The sequence below is a fragment of the Protomyctophum bolini genome (assembly GCF_963924005.1).
Source record: "Protomyctophum bolini genome assembly, chromosome: 11".
Taxonomy (NCBI): Eukaryota; Metazoa; Chordata; class Actinopteri; order Myctophiformes; family Myctophidae; genus Protomyctophum; species Protomyctophum bolini.
The window spans coordinates 34,000,389-34,015,590 of record NC_137872.1 but is presented as its reverse complement, the minus strand read 5'-3'; the positions used below and the strand labels follow the sequence as shown (position 1 = coordinate 34,015,590).

Here is a 15,202-nt window from a genome sequence, read left to right as displayed (position 1 = left end):
TATAGCCTATACTTGGTTGTGAGCGGGTGTCTATAGCTGGTACCGAAAACAAACGATCTATACAAGCTCACAGCACAACACGTTTTGACACATCGTGAGCTTGTAGATCTGCTATTTCTGCATGGTAAAGCGACACCAGCAACTATACTGTACTAACTTGCAGGTATATGAATCAGCCAGGCATAAATAACTGCATGCCACAATATAAAAGAGAGGGTACACAGTGTACTATAATAGTGTACTCTGTATAGTGCTGAACATTTGCAGGACATACTGTATACTATGCCAAGCAGCGCGACTGACTGACTGGCCGCACTTTTGAGGGAAGGGCCGGAATGTTCCGGACATTTCCCGCCGAGCTGGGGCTTGCAGATCAATGATGCATTGTTAATGTCATAGTTTTAATAATAACCTGTCACTCACAGTCACACAAACCACCTATATGGCCAGTTCTGGTCCTTATTGTTACTGTCCTCTCACCCCCTCTGCTGGAGAGAGCAAGGACTGGGGTGTGTGTGTGTGTGTGTGTGTGTGTGTGTGTGGGGGGGGGGGGGTCATTTCTCTCCAGTGGGCCAGAAATACACCGATGGTGTCATTCCCTTAAACAGCAGTGGGTTTCAAAATGTTTCATTTCAAGGCCCATTGTTTGTTCGGCATTTGAGCCACGGACCATGCACTACACCATGTGATTTAGCCTCGCACGCCCAAAACTCAAGAACATTTTGTTATCATCGTTGGATAAGATTGTGTTCACAATGCCATGCTGTATTGATGTGGTGGCATTATGAGAGATAACAGGCCAAACGGTCAAAATGATAATTCTTCTACATTCTCTAATTGTGTAGACTTCTTGTAAATACAGTAATATACAGTAGGCTACATACATACATTCATGAATCCACATCCTATGGCAGGCAAAATTGTCAAAAATGTCAAACTTTCCATATGCTTTAAGTAGCATGTGACATGTCAAAGTGGGGGGTTTTCATGATTCTGAATCCATTCCATGCATTCGTTTTGCACAAAAAACACTCCTTGGGCTAAAAACGGCCATAGACGTCATGACAAATGTGACGAGGTCAGCACAAGTTTTTAGCCCAAGAAGTGTATTTTGTGCAAAACTAATCATTGGAATGGATTCAGAATCATGAAAACCCCCCGACATGTCACATGCTACTTAAAGCAAAAGGAAAGTTTGACAGTTTTGACATTTTTGCCTGCCATAGGATGTTAATGGTAGGGTCACAAGAAACCCCTATAAAAGAAATCGTCCAAAACGGACAGGCGGTCAGCAAGTGGATTTAATATAGACAATATTTTAGGCCAATAAAAAAGACTATACATACCAAATGTCCCACCCGTCCACCTCGACTGCCGGGACTACACTTCCTTACATGGCTGATGAGTTGCAACAACCTCCTCTCTGTGGTTTCCACGGCCAGAGACGGAAGCAAACTCAAACCGTCTGATGTATTCAGTCAGCGGTTGCTTTTCTGCAAATTTCATCTCTTTGCCTTCTTCTAGAATCCTTGTGCTTGTCGGCTCAGCTCAGCTGCATGGCTGCGTTGGGGGGGTTGTGTGTATGAGGTTATTAGGAGCTGTCCCATCGGGGGCCGCTAGGTCGGCATGCAGCACATCCAGTGAAGCTTTAATTCGGTGTGCGAGGCGAGCCGCGGCGGACTCTCCCAGTAGAGACGGCGCTGTGTTTGTTTTGCGGGTGTGTAAATTAGCGGTAATTCGTTTGCTCAGTAATGACGTGGGAGAGCTAATTAGGGCAGTGTTGATGGGTGCATTAATTAGTCTCTAGTGTGTTATGCTAATGAGACCCTGATTCACGAGTGCGCGTGTTTGTGTTTGTATTGTGTGCACAAGTGTGCGGGGCCGTGTTATGCGAGAGGCCTCGGAGTAGAGGTCACGCCACGAAAATGTGTCTGGCGTGTTGTGTGAGAGAGGATATGCGGCGGGAGAGTGTGGGAATGAAGGAAGATAGTGAGGAGTGTGGTGAGTCAGTGCTAATACGCTGCGCCTGCAACCTCCTGCCCTTTCTCGTATGCGTGTGTGTGTGCGTGCGTGTGCGTGTGCGTGTGTGTGTGTGTGTGTGTGTGTGCATGTAGGCCTACAACTACATGCATGATTAGAGTAGCATGCATGCCTGGTGTGTGTGCCTGCATGTGTCCGTGTCCATGTTCAAGTGTCGCAGCACGACACGACATGTACTTGCGGCCCTCACATTGATAACCGATATGCCCGTACTGTATATGAATCAGAGGCACCAAGGGACACATGCGCAAATCATTGGTTTTCATCATCATCATCATCATCGTCATTTGCTGGAGGAATCAAAAACGACACATCGAACCATATAGATATAAAATCACACCCGTGTGAAGTGAGGGGCGCTCTTATATCGTGCATCAATGTGACATAACATGTTCGATTTTCTCGTCCACATAATTATTATTAGTAATTTCTAATTACTAATAATAATTGAATTGAATTGAATTGAATTGAATTGACCTGGCCCAATTCTCCAATAGGGCTGAGTCACAGTGACAGGGGAGCACGGTGGTCCACCAGCCAAAATTGTCAATTATAATATAGGATACTTTCAAGGGCCAAATTTCCACAGTTACTGCGAGAGTGAAGTCTAGCCAACACCAACTCAGGTTTCCTGGATGGCTGCCCTATAGCTCCACACACCTTCCTATCAAACATCAGGTTCTTGAGCGCTGCAGTGTTGGTGGTGCGCTACTTTCCCCTCCTTCCTTTGCCCTGGGTTGGCTCCCATAGTCAATTTACTTGCCTCAAGTTCTGGCTGCCTGACGCAGTGCCCTGCCAGCCTCATCCTTCTCTCTCTGACTTTGTCTGTGATCCGTGGTATAGGTTCCCGATAGAGGCCCACATTTCTGATGCGGTCCGTCCATGTGACACCTATAGTGCCATTCGTGTAGCATTCTTGTGTGTAGTCTCCATCCAGGGCTCTTTCCTGTTGTACTGTGAGGGTCCATGTCTCAGCCCCATACAGCTGCAGTATACTGACTCCACAGTAGCTATATGAACAGCCGCCTCTTCCCATGCAAAGTGTAGTAAAGTAGTAAAAGTCCGAAAAATGTTTGTTTGTTTCATAGTAAAAATGTAGATTTAGTTATTCTTTATACTGCTGTCACACACACTAAATAGTCGATCAGGGGGCATGACACCGGAACACAATTAAACTCAGCCTTTTTTTTATTACCGGTTAAAATGTCAAAACATGAAAATGTTGATGTTGAAGTATACTGCATAGTAATACAAATATGTGCGTGTGTGCGTTCGTGCGTGCGTGCATGTGTGCGTGTGTGTGTGTGTGGGCATGTCCTGTGCATGTGCCTGAAGAAGGGCAGCAGGTCCACGTCTGTGTACGAAGCACTTTAATCCTGATGGATCCACCATGCTGGCCATGCCTGGGTGAGCCGTGAGCCCTCCATTCAGCCCAGCCTATACCTGTTCAACCAGGCCAGAGCAGACAGGGGCCCCCCTGGCCCAATAAGGGCCTCTGTCTGCCTTGCTCCCATCCCATATAGTGGAACCCTGTATCTCCATATTCCAACTTTTTATGTTTTCCCGTTAAATGTCCCACATAGTCTATACTTGCCAGCCCATTATAGAGCCCCGCATTGTGAATGTCAAGGTGTTGTGAGTACACCAAGGTTTTATGTTAGAAATGTTGAGTATGGGTCCCCAGCATTAAGAAACTGCCGGATGCTAACTTGCATTATGTTGAGCAATTTTCATAATTGGCATAATATGTGACCATATACCATTAATAACTTATTGATAGCAAAACATTCAAAATGTCATCAGGGGGTTATCATGATGCCGAATCCATTCTAAGCATTAGTTTTGCAAAATAAAAACAACCCACACTCATTGGGCTAAAAACAGCCATAGCCACTTTAGGACGGATCCATAATTTGGTTCCATTTGTGCACTCTCATAACAAGGGTCCATTTGGTTCCAAACTATCATTTAACTGGAGACCCCCTGGAACTCCCTCAAGGACCCCTGGGGGGTCCAGAGTGTGGCTGTAGATCTGCTATTTTTGTAAAAAATGTAAAAGGTGTTAAAGTGAAAGTGTTGTTTTTTTTATAAATATTTAAGAGCTTGTGAGACTATACTACTTTGGAGCTACCGTACATACATTAAGAGGACACAGGTTCTGTTCTTCCAATTTACTGAAAAGTATAATGCTTTTTGGACATACAAGGTTTCCATCCGACTGCGACGTTATCTAATACCACGAGGAAGGATAGGTGTGCAGCCGGTCACACTGCAATGATTTCAGTGCTATAGCTGCATGACAATCATAAATTCATCCCTCACCAATAAAAATGTCCAGGAAGCCAAGTGCATACTGTACACGCACACGCACACGCACGCACACGCACGCACACGCACGCACGCACACAGGCTGGAACATGGTAATGGATGAATGTCCATTTTCTAAGCGTGTTCCTTGACAGGTTCACTTCACAAGATAAGAGGGATCCATCTGTATATGCTGTAATATTCTGGCAACATTACTAGGCCCAGTCTGCAGCTATTCTCAATTAGGTGGATGACAAGGTGACAGCTTGCGCTGTCATCATTTGTGGCACATTACTGATGTGGCATTTGTCACGGTGGTGGTGAGGAGGGGTGACAATAAGGGAAAAGAAGTTGTTGGCTTTATAGAAGCTCGCCAGTGTTTCTGTTCTAATCATATTTATTCATGACTATCCGGGTTATACATAATCCATTAGTATTCCTGTTCAACTGTGTCCGCCGCTGTGTCTTGCCGTCTTCATTTCTTCTCCGCTTGCACAACTGGGGTGAGGGGAGAAGAGGGGAGAGGGGAATTATAGATCAGCGGGAGGCCGGCGGATCTTTTCTTAGCCCGAGCTTAAGCCGTCTGAGGTTCTGAAGCTCTAACTGACAAATACAATAAGATTATCTTTATATTCGTCGCGACTGCTGAGCATTGCAGCGTCTGCTCCCCTCTCGGGAGCAGGTCCTTGCGTCAACATCATGTCGGCTTCAAGAGCGAGAGGCCTTTTCAGCAGTCAGAGAGAGTCCTCGATGACCTTCAACCGAGTCCTCTCTCTCTCTCTCTCTCTCTCTCTCTCTCTCCCTCTCCCTCTCCCTCTCTCTCTCTCTCTCTTTCTGTCTCTCTCTCTCTGTCTCTCTGGTATATTCAATGCAGCATTATGGGATATGTAGTTTGCTGACTTACAGAAGGTAAATACTTTACGTGCTCTGAATTAAGATTTCAATATCACTGCAGCACAGATAAATAAAACAAATATGGACCTGATCTGAGTTTGATGTGCACACTAGGGCTTATGGTTATATTCTTCTATTGGGTTTTTTTTATTGGTTTTTATTATATCAACAAATGTACAGTATGTGGAAAGATTTGTTGACTAAAATCTAGTCTGGTTAACCCCTTATGCCCTATTTTATTATTCGTTGTACAACCGTTCGTGTCCTACCAAAGTAGCCACTATATTTAGTATTTTTAATTTATTCCCTAAATGGATTAGTTTGAGTAACGAGCTGCGCCCCCATCCAGCCTATAGTTCACACATTATTTCACCTTGTCTTATAGTGAGCGTGCATATCCCATTTTAGGCGGAAAACCCCTTTTGGTGTTATATTAGCATCATGTTATGCTTTAGCTATTTTTTGAAGAACGACTGACATAGAAAACATAGCTTTTTCAGAAAACTGTCATTTTTAGAATCTGATCTCAGGTCAGAATGGGGTATACACTATACACTGTACCTCTGACCTCCAGCTTGCACTCCACCTCGTCCTCCCCGAGGGCATTGATGGCCCTGCAGGTGTACTTGCCCCCGTCGTACTGGCTCAGCTTACGGATGTTCAGAGTCAAGACGCCCTGGTTGTTCCGCATTATGTACTTGGGGTCATCGCCGAGGATCATCTTGTTCCTCAACCAGACGATCTTGGGCTTTGACGGGGAGAACATCAGTGAGAATTAGGCCAGGAAACGGGGAATATTATAGGGAGGGAGGGAGGGTGGCAACGATAAGACATTGGCAGAAAGCAAGAGGCGGAGGAGGAGGAGATGAGAGAGTGACAGCGAGAGAGAGAGAGAGAGAGAGAGAGAGAGAGAGAGAGAGAGAGAGAGAGAGAGATGTTGGGAGAGACTGAGAGGTGAAACTGGGTCAACATTTTGGCTCAACAAATCTCTGTCAGATTCTCAACAATAAAGATGCCGTGTTGAAAGACGTTTCGGCTCCACCTCTCGTTCTGGCTCTATATAGACATAAATAATACATTTCCAGTGTTGTGAGCCAACCATTTTTGTTTTGTTCTATTTACTCTTTTATACTCTCAAACTCGTGCATTCATATAGGAACCAAAACTGTAGCCACTGGTTAGTGGTTGTACACTAGAACACAAACTCTTCACCACAAAGTCAGGTATTTTTCTGGTGACCAGGGGGTTTGAGAAACATGGGTCAATGGCATGGTTATGTCACCGATAAACACAGATTAAAGGTATTATACTAAGCCTTGAAATAGCAGAAATGTATCCTAAAATTATCCTACTCAGTACTTGTGTCCCACTGGTAGTCCGCGTCACTCTGAGGTTTTATCAGTTTTTATCATCAATACTGGTCTGCCTTTCTGAGCCTTTTTTTTAATTTTATCTGGAAGCTGCTATATTTCATTCAGAGTAGTGGCAGCTTTTATGATATTTGGCATCGTATGAGAATAAGAGAATCCAATGATATACAACTTCATCAAGCCTTTCTGATGCCGCATGAAGGACCAGTCTCTGCTACTCTCTAATGTACTGTATCAGATGTACAGTATTGGCCTTCCCACAAACGCAACAATCTCTCACAATGTTGTATCAACCCGACTCAGTAAATGGTAAACGGTGCCTTTATAATAGCGCTTTTGTCCAAATCGCTTTACAGTAGATAGATGTGCATTACATTAACCCATTCACACACACATTCTTTGCTTGCCTCTTTTTCTCTGATGCAAGAAAGATGTATTTTGGCGCTGCACTGCGGCGACATGGGCATACGGGCTACGCTTGTCTAAGACAAATTTATTCCTCGGGAGACAAATATAAAGAAACTTGAACCTTGAACCGAAGGCGGAGGAAACCATCGGGGGGGGCAATTAGGGCTTCAGCGTCTTGCTCACGGACACGTCGACATTCTCTCTGGGGGATCGAGCCCGAGATCGAACCGGGTTCCCATCCAGCCTGTTCTATACCGGCCACTCTATACCGCTGAGCCACTGCCGCTCAAGTCTTCTTGATGAGACTGGTGCATAGGCATGCTCTCACTATCAACATTTGCAAATGTGTTGCTCATTGATGTTGTTGGCCTTATTGGAGAGGTTTTCTCTGCTTGGGACACCTTGCACATTTTAGTGGCACTTATGTAAAAGGTATGCAAGCTACCTTTAGTTACACTTCACCACTTAACACACTAATAATCATGAAAAAATGGCGCAATTTTTTCCTACTCTGTCTGTGTCTCATAGGAGGGCTGTGGGCAGTTCAGAAACCGTCTTCCAGTGACATCATCGATGGGGAATACAAGCTAATAGAAACTGCAGGCTTTCTAGTCCTGAAAAGTTGCAATGCGAAAATGGAAGCCATCGTTCTCACGATAATGAAAATCGAAACATTTCTGTAAAAAGAATCAGCCTAATGATGATGTCACTGGAAGACGGTTTCTAAACTGCCCACAGCCCTCCTATGAGACACAGACTGAGTAGAAAAAAAGTGTGCCATTTTATTAGTGAGGACCTATTATATGAAGATGGTGCTGAATCCAGCGCCGGATTCAGCAGAACCACACCTTTCTAACAAGCCCTCATATGTGCTGCTATGACAGAGTCACTACAAACATTCTACATTGATAATTCAGATTTTACATTTCAGACTATTGTACAGTAAGTAGGTAGGCGTGTGTGTTCAAAGTGACTATATCTCCTATTTCCATTTAAGCTAGAGCTTCCAACGATAAGAGCTTCCATTGTGAATCTACGCCACTGTATGTGCCTCAACCCCCATGCGGCCACGCTTTATATAGTTTGGGGGGTGTACTGTACAATAATGAGGGCGAGAAGAATACCTCACCCTCTGGGTGACGTCAGACTGCTGGGCGAGCGCTGGTGCTTTGGTTATAGGAGGGGGTCAGATCAACATAATTATGGAATTAATTCTGTACTGGCCATATATGGAGCGTGTCTTGAGTGTACAGGGTTTGGATGAGGTCAGATCAACATAATGGAATGTCAGAACAGGTCAGCTCCATATATGGAGATCTATAAGGGTGGCAGCGGGGGCAGTGTTTTGGCCGTCCCATAATATGCAGATCTAGGTGATGATCCAGTCTTCTCCATGTATGGCTATCCAGGGTTTGATGAGGTCAGTGTCGTGATCTTCATATACGAGGTGTGACGGCCTGACGGCCATATATATGGTGGCGTGACGGAGCGACGGATGGGGTTTTGCAGGTTTTCATAGTAATCTGTGACCTATACGGTTGCAATAAGTATAAATACCTTGGGATAGGCGCTGACCGCACAGCTGATGGCGGTGCTGTAGCCTGCAATCACACTCCTGTCCACCAGGGGTGCCGTGAACTTGGGGGACCTGTTTAGGTCCTTCTCTTTGTAGTCTGGCTTGTTACAATCCAGCCCTGGAGAAGGAAGAGAGGAGGTGTTGGGCTCTATAACAGTGCAACAGCAAATATCCCTTTCACCACTATAAGCTCTGCTCTTTTGTAGATCTACAAGCTCCCTGCAACGCATTGCATCTCACTGCGTTGTGTGCTCAGTGCTCTCCTATTTTTACTGTTTAAAAATAGGATGGAAATGACGCTCGTGGCGCTCGTGCTCGGCTGCAACTCGCCAACTTGAAACTCGACGCGTCAATTTGCACGAGCCGTGCGCATGAGCGTCATTTCCGTCCACCAGCCATGTGTAAAAACCCCCGGATGAGACGCTCTGCTCTATAGGCAGACATCTTGCCGCCTCTTGACGCTATACTGTCTGGCTATACACACACGGACACAGCGCTTCGTCACCCGTATACGTGGAGACGTACCAAGATGTCGTCGTCTTGTATGTGGCCTCGGTGACTTTTACCTCCTACTGTGCGGCGGCGTTATACCTTCCTTGCTGATGACGGCGGTGTTCTTGCTGACCCCTGCGTCGTCGCTGAGCCCACAGAGGTTGTGGCTGTACACGCGGAAGGAGTACTCGTTGCCCATGACCAGGTCGGACACCGTGCAGTTGGGCCTCCGGTTGTGCTCGTACACCTTGAACCACTCCTGCAAACGCCACAGGAATTAACGACATCACATAGAGAGAGGAGAGTAACGGGTCAAACGCCTTAGCGTCCATTTTCTAATCTCTTGAAAGAAAGAGGTTTGAATTCGTCTGTAATGACATGCCCAAAAATAGGCACACCGTGTTGAAAGCACGCAGACCTATACTCTGTAAAGTGCATTGCTGGAATTTGGCAGAAGTACCGCCCCAAGGAAACGCTTTTGACGCTTCACAAATCTGTTTACATTCTCCGTGTGTATGAAACAAAGGGCTGTATTTTGCGTGTCTTAATTAAGTACCAGGTCTTATTACCTATAACTTGAGTAAACTAAAGACCTGGAGGCGTGACCAATGCTCTTTGGCCACTCAGAAGTGGGAAGTTAGGGAATAAGACCTGGTACTCAGGGGCGCAATAGCCTAGGGGACGCGGGGGACGCGTCCCCTGCCAGCGTCACATTGGTCCCCCCCAGATGAGTTTGGGCCTGGTACGAGACTATAGGTACAGCTGTTGCTTCTTTCGAAAAATATAACGCAACATAGGAACCCCGCTAGTGTTTTTGGTCTTCGTCTGACAGTTTCTGTAGCAGAAAGACCTCTTTTCTGGAGGGGGGGGGGACAGTCGGTTTGGGGGGGTTCCCGACGGCTGCGCGTAGCTTCCACCTCTGACAGAGGGGAAGCGAGTAAGCGACGCCGTCAGAAACCCCCTCACTCAGGAAGGCCCCCTCACTCAGATCTCAGACGGACCAAATTGCGACAATAACATGTAAAGAGGAATATAAACAAGACCTTGGCGCAAAACTTCATATTTACCCTGCTCTAATACAACAAAAGTGTGTTCTTACATCCTCCATTTCACATCAGCACTCGTGAGTAAATTTAATTGCCATTATGAAAGTTTTCAGTGACGTTGGACCCACAGGTTGCATTGTCGTCAATAATTAATCTGTCTTTAAAACGTTCTAATGTTAATATAGCATATTGGCATTGTCTGTTGGTGGTCTGGTGGTATGTTATATGGACCATGTAACAACATGGTCAACAGCACTGTTTGCAAATGTAGCTACATTTGTTGGCCACAAAGACAATTTAGACAAAACATGCTGCTGCCTGCTAATGGAGCTTGTATAGATATAGGCTAATTATTTTTCGGGGAAATTGCAGATAGTTTAGCTTCCAGTGACTCAATGATTGAGTCACTGGAACAACCTCTCTGTAGTCCGACCCTAACCATAACCCCACGTTTTGGTGGTTAGACCCCCCCATCCCCCCCTCCCCTAGGGTAGTGGGGGGGACGGGGGGGACGGATTTTTCGGCGGCGCCGCTCTATATCCCCCCCTAGCGTTCGGTCAGTGTTGCGCCTCTGCTGGTACTTAAGACACGCAAAATACAGCCCTTAGTCGACTAAAACTAGTGTGACTAATGTGACTAAATGAAAACGATTCAAGAGACTATACGACTTAAAACTAAAACCAAAACAACACTGATTGGCTACTGGGTTGTATACTGGGTCCCTGACCAGTGACCATGGCACTACATACACACATGTCATGGCGGCCATTCCTGCAGTGGACCCAAATCACCTTGGTTTTCATGTCCGCCTTCTCGATAGTGTAACCAGTGATGTCACAGTTGCCGTCGTCCTTGGGCGGGTCCCACTCCAGCGCGGCGTTGAAGCCCCAGACGTCCGTGACGCGCACGTTAGCGGGCGGCCCGGGCAGGTCTGCATGGAGGATGAGAGATGTACAGAGTTATAGGGTACACAGGACTGGAGCGGTATGGTAGACAGCGGTATAGAGAACAGACATGGAGAACGAGGCTATTGCAAACAAGACAGGGTGGTTAGACAAGCGGCAGCAGAAAATGAGACAGTCCAAGTGAGAAATATGGGAGAGAGAGTGTGTGTGGTGGTGGGGGGGAGAGGGGTTGTCAGATGCTTGTGGCAACTTGTGAGGAATAACTCACTTTTCTGCTAGGTCTGAGAGAGAGAGAGAGACAGAGACAGAGACAGAGAGAGAGAGAGAGAGAGAGAGAGAGAGAGAGAGAGAGAGAGAGAGAGAGAGAGAGAGAGAGAGAGAGAGAGAGAGACACAGACAGACAGACAGACAGACAGACAGACAGACAGACAGACAGACAGACAGACAGACAGACAGACAGACAGACAGACAGACAGACAGACAGACAGACAGACAGACAGACAGACGAAGTGGGATGGAAACAGAGAGATGGAAGGACGCGTCCCAGAGGGTGGGGGGGCTTAACACACCCACAGGAGAAAAGACTGATGAAGACTGGTAGTGTACAGCGAAAGACGAGACGGAGGTTTTGAAGGGAGAAATGAGTAAGCTATACTGTACATACTGGGGTCTCTCTTGTCTTGTGCACATGCGGGCACAGAACACAGACAATGGGAGAGAAGAGGCTCCGTACTGTGCCTGTCAGACCCACGGCACTGCACTGCACAGCACGCTATGATTATCATCAATCCTCCTTTGTGCGCCACGCTGTATACAGTACACAGAAAACTGGATGCCACAGAAAGGCATTTGCCATTAATCTCACCCTGTGCTCTCTCTCCCTCCTCTCTCTCTCTCTCTCTCTCGCACGCACGCACACACACACACACACACGCACGCACACACACACGCACGCACACACACGCGCACACAAACAGGGCAGCAAAAGTACAGTGCAAACATGCAGAGCAGCACTGATGTGTTTGCCCTTACACTCCTGCATGGCTCCCTGCAGAAGCAGTGCTGTGACAGTCTGCCTTGTGGATCTGTTCAAGGGGAGCTGGTGCCTCCTCTCTCAATCCCCCCCACCCCACCCCACCACCCCGCTATAAGCGGAAGAACGTCCCCCCAGTCCCCCCGCACAAATCCAAGCCACCTATAATCCCGGTCTATACACGTAAATAATTCCAGCGGAACCTTCCGCCACATATAATCCGCCCCGGCCCGGCACCTCCCTGACCCAGGGAGATGTGTGTCATGAGCTGAGGAAGGAGCTGGCACTGGCCACGGTGGAAGCGCAGGAGTCAGGATTAGGAGAAATCAGCGCTTTGATGATGTGCTACTTTAAGTCACAGATCCCCTGCGAGTATGAAATGGTTGGGAATTATCATAAAAACTCTGACATGCCCACTGATGTGGGTTCACGCCATATCATCCCCTTCAAAAAAAAAGGGAAAAAAAGCTTATTAACGGTACAGCAAATGAAGTGTGGACTATGTATGTGTGCAGAGGCGTAATCCCAAAGAGGAACCAACGTTGGAACCGAACGTGTATGCGTGAGAAGTGGCGTACGCGCCGTGACCGAACTGACCTATGACCTGTACGTAGAAGTCGGCGCTGTCCTCCACGTCGTCGATCTGCACGTGCATGGTGTATTTTCCGGAGTTGTCCCTCGCCGCCGAGCGCACGAAGAAGAGGGAGCACAGCTCGGTGGTCGTGACCTGGACGCTCTTGTCCTCCAGAGTGGCTCCGTCTTTGAACCAGGTCACCACGGGGCGAGGCTTTCCCTGCGGGAGGACGCAGTGAGTGAACACTTTGAACATGGCACGGTGAAAATAGTCAAAAAACACACACACTCTTATCGTCTCCAACCCCTCCGTTGATTAAAGGGACACTTCACCCTTTTTGCAAAAAAATATATGTTAATGACGTTTAGAAGCTTTAGAACACTTTCCTGGGGGTATTTATGTGTGTAATATGTGGTTTTAGATATTTTAGATTGTAGCAGTGAGCCTGTTGTCTCTAATGTCATGGACACTGGTCTCACTACCTTCCTGGACTACAATTCCCATAATTATTTGGTGCACTGCTCCTCCTTGTGGATAGGGGGGAGAGCTGTCTTACTGAGACAACATGTAGTCCAGGAAGGAAGTGAGCCCAGTGTCCATGACATCAGAGACAACAGGCTCACTGCTACAATCTAAAATATCTAAAACCACATATTACACACACAAAGACCCCCAGGAAAGTGTTCTAAAGCTACATTAACATATATTTTTTTGCAAAAAGGGTGAAGTGTCCCTTTAATCACTGTCATGATTGCGCTACATTATATCAAATATACTGTATGTGACATCTCCTAGCTATGTTACGCAACATTGTTTTACTTCAACAGACTCCAGGGTTCACACAAAAACACAACTGAGTCTGAAACCCATTTCGGATGGACCAGGAAGTGCTCCTATAAAAGGTTATCACGTCTCCAGCCTACAAACCAAGCTGAGAAGTTGACATGCCGATGATGTCATGGTTCACTATGATTCATGCAGAACGGGGCAGATGGGAAAGAACATTTAACAACGCCTATACTGTAGGTACACCTCATTCTTTACCGTCTTGGTATTATTTTTATTAAATGCAGCAGTACAAATGCTTATATTCATATACAGGTCCAGTGCACCATGAGCACTGGCATGCAGCGAGCTCCTAAAGCTGAGATATATAGAGCTTTGGATGGTACTCCTTCTAACCTGGAAGGGGATGACCAGGTTGACCTTCTCGCCCACTCTCCTGATGAATTTGGATCTCAGCTGGCGAGGCAAGCGTATTTTCGGTTGTTCTGTGGAATGGATGGAGGGGGACCGAGCGAGGGAAAGGTTAAGTGGATGTTGGAGAAGAGTGGGTGGTATAGGAGAAGCATGAATGGGGGAGGTGTGCTGTGCATACGTACATACAGTACTGTCATTCGTGCGTGCGTGCGTGCATGGGTGCGTGCGTGCGTGCGTGCGTGCATGCGTGCGTGTGTTGGTGTGCAGCAACTGGTTGTGTATATAAATGCACATAATGTGGTACATTTGCATATATACCTGCAGACATATATATATATATTTTACATGAATATGTTACACCGTATAGACTATAGTTTCTCCATATCGTTGCTGTGTCTGTGGAAACCTCTTATGTCCAAAATGGTTGCTTTTCAGGAAACGGAACAAAAAGAAGAACCTGTTCCGATGGATCCAGTGTAGTTTAAATATAAAACTTCACTTTGAACATTTTCCAAAAGTGCCAAAAAATAGCCGATCTACAACTTCACAGCACGTCACGTTGTGAGCTTGCAGATCAGCCATTTGGGCTACTTTTGTGTGACCGGTGGTCCTTGAGAGGGTTCCAGGTGGTCGCCAGCTAAAAGATGGGACAGCTGGTAACCACATGGACCCTCAGAGATCTTTAGCTCTTGAGAGTGTAAAATGATCAGTGGCTACAAACAAATATATAAGATGGAATATATGACAGCCCAGTTACAAATTATAAGCTCCGTTAAACTTCAAAAGGAGACGGGAGTTAGTGGCAGGATATCTGGAAGCAGATTCTACAAGACGCTGCCCAGATATACCCTAAATTAAAACCTCCCATATCACAGTGAAAAGTTCAAGTTCACCCCCAAGGCACTCGCAAGGCTAATAATGTATTACTATGTATTTTAGTTTTTTTTCTTGTAATGTCACTTACACTTTACACTCAAAAATAATTAACTGAGAGAAAATTAACATGTCTTATAATATGAAATGAAATTGCCTGTAAATTACTTTAGAATGGCAATAAACATAAAGTACAAAAAAAGAGAGTGTAAAATGAGACCAAATGTACCCTTGCAGGCCCATTTCGCTACAATACATTTGCATTAATTTATAAGAAGTCTACACAATTAGAGAATGTATAGAAGAATTGGTATTTTGATCAATGTTTGCCTGTTGTTTCTCCTACAGCACCACATCAATACAAGCATGGAAATCTTTAGTTTTGGTTCTGCGAGGCAGAATCTCGTCAAATGGTGGTCCGTGGCTAAAATGGCTAAATAGATAATGAGCCTTGATATGAAAAAAGTAGGGCATCGATTTATGA

At 46.0% G+C, this 15,202-nt stretch overlaps 2 protein-coding genes across 7 annotated transcripts in view; both read right to left on the bottom strand.

Annotated features, from left to right (window-relative positions):
• ntf4 (neurotrophin 4) overlaps positions 1 to 15,202 on the bottom strand; it is a 270,598-nt gene that overhangs the window by 78,740 nt on the left and 176,656 nt on the right. The window lies entirely within an intron of this gene.
• Positions 3,211 to 15,202, bottom strand: part of mybpc2a (myosin binding protein Ca) — a 63,628-nt gene continuing 51,636 nt past the window's right edge. For all 6 annotated transcript variants that reach the window (XM_080776025.1, XM_080776022.1, XM_080776021.1 and 3 more), the window contains 7 exons: positions 13,828 to 13,916; positions 12,669 to 12,864; positions 10,925 to 11,064; positions 9,187 to 9,346; positions 8,577 to 8,713; positions 5,803 to 5,989; positions 3,211 to 4,845 (listed from right to left, as the gene is read on the bottom strand). In XM_080776025.1, coding sequence (XP_080632151.1) covers positions 4,823 to 4,845; positions 5,803 to 5,989; positions 8,577 to 8,713; positions 9,187 to 9,346; positions 10,925 to 11,064; positions 12,669 to 12,864; positions 13,828 to 13,916 — 932 coding nt within the window. In that variant the 3' untranslated portion in view covers positions 3,211 to 4,822. The remainder of the gene's footprint in view (positions 4,846 to 5,802; positions 5,990 to 8,576; positions 8,714 to 9,186; positions 9,347 to 10,924; positions 11,065 to 12,668; positions 12,865 to 13,827; positions 13,917 to 15,202) is intronic.